Here is a 6,000-nt window from a genome sequence, read left to right on the forward strand (position 1 = left end):
AGCTAATTGATTCTAATAGATAGAGTCTGTGCTTCTGCTCCAAAGGCTTTATCTCATTCTCCTACTTGGAACTCGGTGGAGTGGAGGAGGTGCTGCCCGTCTGCTCTCTCTGACAGAGCAGGAAGGATCTCACCATACAGGACTCAATTTGCTGCAGTTGACAATTACAGTCAACAGGAAGGGAGTCCAGAGCCATCTGATCTTTACCTCGGCTCTATCTGCCACCGACTGTACCTTTGTCATCTGAGTGAGTAGCACCTGGGGGTCCGGAGCCCACCCACCGAACCTAGAGGCAAGAAGATAGGAACTGGACACATCCAACCAGCCCAGGTCTCAGGTGGAGCAGGGCCAAATGCAGCAGCAGTGTCCTGGGTGCCTCTTCTCTTTTATGGAGGGGGGGAAGGAGGGAGAAGAGCCCATGGAATTGAGGGTTACAGACTGAAGAGTCCTGGAATCTGAAGTCCCCAGCAATAGAGAAAGAGAATGGGAATGAGCAGAGATGGGATGCAGGGCTGAGTGCACCAGCCACCACAAACAGCGGGGACTCCACCTGACACAGCGCAGGCCAAGGCCGGGCCTCCCCAACAAGCCTCCCCACAGCCTCAAGGGCTAATCACCCGGTCCTGGGCACAGTTAGTTAGTATGCAAAGACGAGGGATATCTGTGGGTCCCAGGAACACAGAAGAATGGAGCGAGAGTGGTATCCACTTATGCCCAAACAAAGCCTGGACATGGCTTCTCAGTTCTATGCAGAATCTAGTATTTATTTATACCTCTTGGGTAGGAGTTGGAGGCATACTGAGGATACTGCTGGTCCACCTGAGGTTATGGAGGTCAATAAACAGAAATAGGTGTAGGAACATGAAGTCAGCCACGGGCATCCTTGGTAACATGGTCAGAATCATGGAGTGTGAGGGGCAGAGGTCACATCCAATGTCCAGCTCACATTGCCAGCACTGTAGGCTGGGCAGAGCAGGGGAGGACAGAAAGATGACTATTGATTCAACCTCGACAGGCCAGCCCCTTCAAAGTTGATACAATAAAAATGTCCACTCCACATCCACTTTTTCACCAGGCAAAGTTTTCCCCTCTGCCTTATTTGACCTTCAGAATCTCCTGTTGGGAGCCAGGACCATCATTCATATACCCATTTTTTCAACTGAAGAAACTTACTACAAGAATCATAAGACACACGCTGCCCAGAAACACAATCATCCTAAATGGAATTAGCCGTACTGACCACGGCTGTGCGGCGTTGGTCAGCTCTGAATCCACCCACCCTGTCTGGGTCATGGATATGCCACATCTTATCAGCCCTGCGACACCATGAACTAAGATGTTCCAAGACCATAAACCACTAAAGAAGAAACACTTCTGTCAATCAGTCAAAGTTGATAAAATAAAAACGTCATCTATAAAAACCAATAGAACACGGTTATACAAGGGATAAGACGTCAAGAGAAGACTTTTGCACCTACATCACCTTTTTCATCACATTGCAAATAAAAACAGTTTCTTCCATTGTCCTTCGAAAAACAACAAAAAATAGTTACTAATAGCCAAATTAAAGAGAACCCATCCCACCTGTCATTCTCTTGGTGGCCAAAGTTCAGAGACTGATCCAGATTTGACCCAAACATGTTCTAACGGGGGGTCTGGTGAGGCTGCCCTGGGAAGACCATCGCTGGGCTCGTGGAGGGCCGGGAGGCCTGGGCGACCACACACCTGATTGGAGTCCGGAGTCCGCAGGTTCAGGCTGGCGGTGGAGATGGTCAGGGAGATGCTCATCCCTGCAAACTGGAGGTTGCTCTTCCCCAGGATGCTGGACAGCATTTTGCTCAGAGGCTGTGAAATCCAAGAGCATTTTTTGATCTGTTTTTGATTTATAGAAGGCCACCCTGCCGGACCTCTGCACTGGCCTCCTCTACAAGTGCGGAGACCCAGATGTTAGCCACACACACTCCGCCCCCAGCCCTCACGGACCCCTCCTCCCACCTCAGGCACCGGAAGACGAGGATGAAATGAGTGAGCTGGGAGGGAGAGAGCGGAGGCTGACCGGTGGCATCTAGAAGATGCACTGCTACCTCTCAGGAAAGACCACAGCAGACCAGTGTGGGGGGTTCTACGCAATCTCCAAGGATGGTGAGTGTTGGTTGCTAAGGGAATGAGCCCCAGCCTTCCACACAATCTCCTTCTGGGTGAGGGTTCACATAGAGAGCCCAGCTAGGATCCTGTGGCCTGAGCCAGCCCAGGGTGGACTGACCCGGGCTGGCTATTACTGGTGTCCCATCCTTCTTTCAGGAACCAAAGGGCTGCATGTTCCAGTTAGGTGCCTTCTGCCCCAGTCCCTGGACAAATCCTGCCAACACTCATTTCTCTGTCCTTTGGGACCAACCAACCCATCTTTTCGATTTGAAGTAAAGTATTCTCTCTTTCCGGATGCCAGTTAGTTCTAACAAGGCACACACTGTTTTAATCTCCTGGGAAAGAAAAGGAAGTGACGAAGGCCAGGGTTTTCTCAAGTGGAGTCGGCAAACTGTGAGGACGCACTCCACCTGCTGAAGGTCAAGCCACAGAATGTTCTGGCAGACTGGGATAAATCACTGACGCCTTTATCGACTGGCCTTCTCTTTCTCTCTCTCTCAACCGGGCATACCCCATTTAATTAGCCAATCAGAATAGGCTTACAGTTTAGGATTTCTATCCAGCCAATGAACTTTCTCCAAAAATAACTTTTTATGGAAATCCCCTACTAAAAGGAGAAAAAAAAAACCCTCTTCCATGCTTGCCTTAGGGGACACTATTTGTGGCTACCCTGATTCAGTGTGCCCAAATTGCAGCACTTTGCTTCCAAGATAAATGCTATTTCTTTTGTCTCTCTGTGCTGATTTTTCTTTTTTTTTTTTTAAGTCAACACTCCTGAAAAAGATATTTAAAAATAGAGATGCCCAGGCCCCACCTGTGAGATCTGGGTCAAGTGCACCTGAGGTGAAGCCCTGAAATGGGCACTGTTTCTTCCTCCTCCCACCAAGAGGACCTTGAGGGTAACCAAAGACTTGTGAGTACCACTCATCTTTGGGAGTGAAGTTCCCTATCTCTGTTCTCAGACACTTCTCCATCCCTGAATCCAGGATTCAGAGCCTCTCTTGGTCCTCAGTGTCTGCAGAGGATGGACCAGACCTAAACTGACACACCTGTTAATGCCACCCACGTTTTTTGCCTGCTCTCTCTCTCCAGTCGACCTGGAGGTACGTGAATGTCCCCCATCTCTGAAGACAGATACAACCTGGTGCCCTGGGAATAGCAAAGCCAGGCTCACCAACTGCCCAAATGATCTGGAATGGCTCAGCCTCCAGAGTCGATTCAGGGTTCTCTAAGGTATGCTTTCCGCACAATTCAGTCCAGCCCTAGAAAGCCCATGATTGTGGGTGCCAGTCAACGTCATCACCAGACGATTAACTGAAGAGGGTTTTCTCTGATTTCTCTTCACTAGGATTTTTCCCTGTCTTGTGAAACCATATTCAGGGTAAAAAGAATATGAAGTTGAACACTCAGGCTCTGGAGCAGGTGGTTTGGGCTCAACCTAACTCCACCACCTGCTCAAGCTCTGCATCTCATCTCATTTCTGCCTCTCAGTTCTCATCATCTGTGACGTGAGGATTTCCAGTGGTGTGTGGAGCTAGCTAGTATCAGCAAAGGAGACACAATTAGACATTTATATGAGCTGGCTAATATACAGATTTCTTAAACTTTAACTTATACAGACTCACAATTAAATAGAACTCATCTCAAGAGCAGACCATAAATGCCCAACACTCCATATCCTACTGGTTTTGTTGCATAAAATATGAACTCTGCCTTTCAGGTTATGTTTACTGTACCTTGGTGGTACAAGTACTGTGTAGTGATTTGTTACTGTACGTCTCTTTCCTGACTCCATTTCTGGAGATGCATGATAAAAGCTTGTGCTCAGCACATGGAAGTATTTACACCACAGAAATTGGCAGATGCTGCAGATTCAGTGCTTCTTGTTCCCCCTCTCAACCCTAAGAGGTGGTTGTTAAGCATTTTTTCCAGCACACAACTGGGAGGTCTACCACAAAGCATAGTTAGGATGGAGTGAACTAAATTCTACAAAGTGCTTTAAGGACACAGAAGCCTGGCCAAGTGTTTGCTGCCCTTGCTGTCCTATTGTTTAAGCCACAGGGAGTAACCAAGGTTTCTGCTTTTGGACAGCCGTGACAGCTCACTGTCCCCAGCCACGTGAGGGAGCAATCTCAGCTCTCTTTGCTGGTAAAAACAACAAGAGCAAGGCCAGGGGAAGAGGACAAGGAGCAGTTGTGTGGTTGAAGGCCCTGGGAGGTGAGAGAGGACGGAAAGGAGGAGACAGACACGTAGTACCTTTCTCTTCTTGAAGGCTCCTTTGGCACCGGGTACAGCTTCACACACATGGCTGATGGCTTCCCTTAGGAGGACAGGGAGAGAGATCCATTTAATCATGTGTCAATTGGCATTATAGACCCCAGAAACTCGCCACTCAAAAGCCCACAGAAAATAACTGCCTGCTTCTCTCAACAGAGAAAATAGACCTGCCCTCCACCCCTCCTGTAAAAAGTGAGCCTAAACAAAACACAGACAGGTCAACTTAAACCTCTAACTAGCCACACCCAGGCTCTTTTCATCATGATAGTTGGTGCTAATAGTGTTATATGACCAATGGCACAGGTTTTGTTTTTCTTTTTTCCAGAGTCTGTTTTTTATTTTATCTTATTTTATTTAGAGAAAGAGAGAGAGAATTTTTTAATATCTATTTTTTAGTTTTCAGCGGACACAACATCTTTGTATGTGGTGCTGAGGATTGAACCAGGGTTACACGCATGCCAGGCGAGCATGCTACCGCTTGAGCCACATCCCCGGCCCCTAGAGTCTGTTTTTTAAAATCAGCACCCTCAAGTGTACTTTTCCCAGGGTTATCTTCATTGCTGTGGTCAGGGCACTAGGGCCAAACCTGATTAATCAATCAGTCACTGCTATTGATCAACATTCTACTGAAGTGAGTTAGAAAGTAATTGAAATAAATTTGCTCCTTGGAGTTTGATACCCAGCTTCTGCACTTATAAATACAGACAGTCCTGGTTTACAGTGATTCAATTTACAATTTTCTGACTTTACCAGGGTGTGAAAGCAATACAGAGTCAGCAGAAACCATGCTTGAATCTTGAATTCCATTTTTTTTTTAAGTTTTAGGCTTTCAAAATATTTTGTTTTGCTTTTCATTAATATGCATTAATTGTATGTGAATTAATGGTGTCCAGTGTGATATTTCCACACATGTATAAAGCATGCTTTGATCAAATCCAGCCTCCATTTATTAAACCCCCTTTCCAAATGTTAGTCATCGATATCCTACATTCAGGTGAATATTTTTAGCTTTCCCAAATGAAAAAGGTATTGTCCTTCTGTGTCTGGCTTATTTCACTTAACATGATGTCCCCCAGTACCATCCATATGATCCTCTCTGGACAAGGGCGGTGAACCTGGGCTCCCAGTCTGGATGGAGGGTGAGAGACCACCACTCCACAGAGTGCTGTTGCTGTGCTAGCATCTTCCATGAGTCCAACTGATGCATTTTTCACTTACAAAATTTTCAACTTATGACAGATTTATAAGTCCAAAAGAAGCTGCACCATAAAATCAAGAGTTTAGAAGAAGAAAAGGAGCTCCCGTTGTGTGTAACTGAGTCAGAAATGAGGCTATTGCAGGGTAGGTCCTTGGAACAGCATTGGTTGAGTGGCTACTCCGTGTCAAGCACCATCCTGGTTCAAGGAGTCAAAGAGTATGCGTAATGTTGAGGGACACTAAAGGGGGACCAACAGGACAGGGGTCTCACAGACGGGTCTGGCCACACTTGGGCAGGAAGTCAGGGAAGAATGTGGAGTAAAGGTTTCTGAGGTGCACATACAGGCAGTGGAAGCCTGTGGTGCATTGGAAGGGGACACC

General features: G+C 46.9%; 1 protein-coding gene across 1 annotated transcript in view; it reads right to left on the reverse strand.

Annotated features, from left to right (window-relative positions):
• The window catches only part of LOC144366457 (SHC-transforming protein 3-like), an 80,064-nt gene extending 75,564 nt beyond the window's left edge, over window positions 1-4,500 (reverse strand). The window contains 2 exon segments of the mRNA XM_078020736.1: window positions 1,726-1,845; window positions 4,402-4,500. Of these exon segments, the coding sequence (XP_077876862.1) occupies window positions 1,726-1,845; window positions 4,402-4,500 (219 nt within the window).
• Window positions 4,501-6,000: the final 1,500 nt, after the last annotated feature.

The sequence above is a fragment of the Ictidomys tridecemlineatus genome, chromosome 9 (assembly GCF_052094955.1).
Source record: "Ictidomys tridecemlineatus isolate mIctTri1 chromosome 9, mIctTri1.hap1, whole genome shotgun sequence".
In the NCBI taxonomy this organism is placed as follows: Eukaryota; Metazoa; Chordata; class Mammalia; order Rodentia; family Sciuridae; genus Ictidomys; species Ictidomys tridecemlineatus.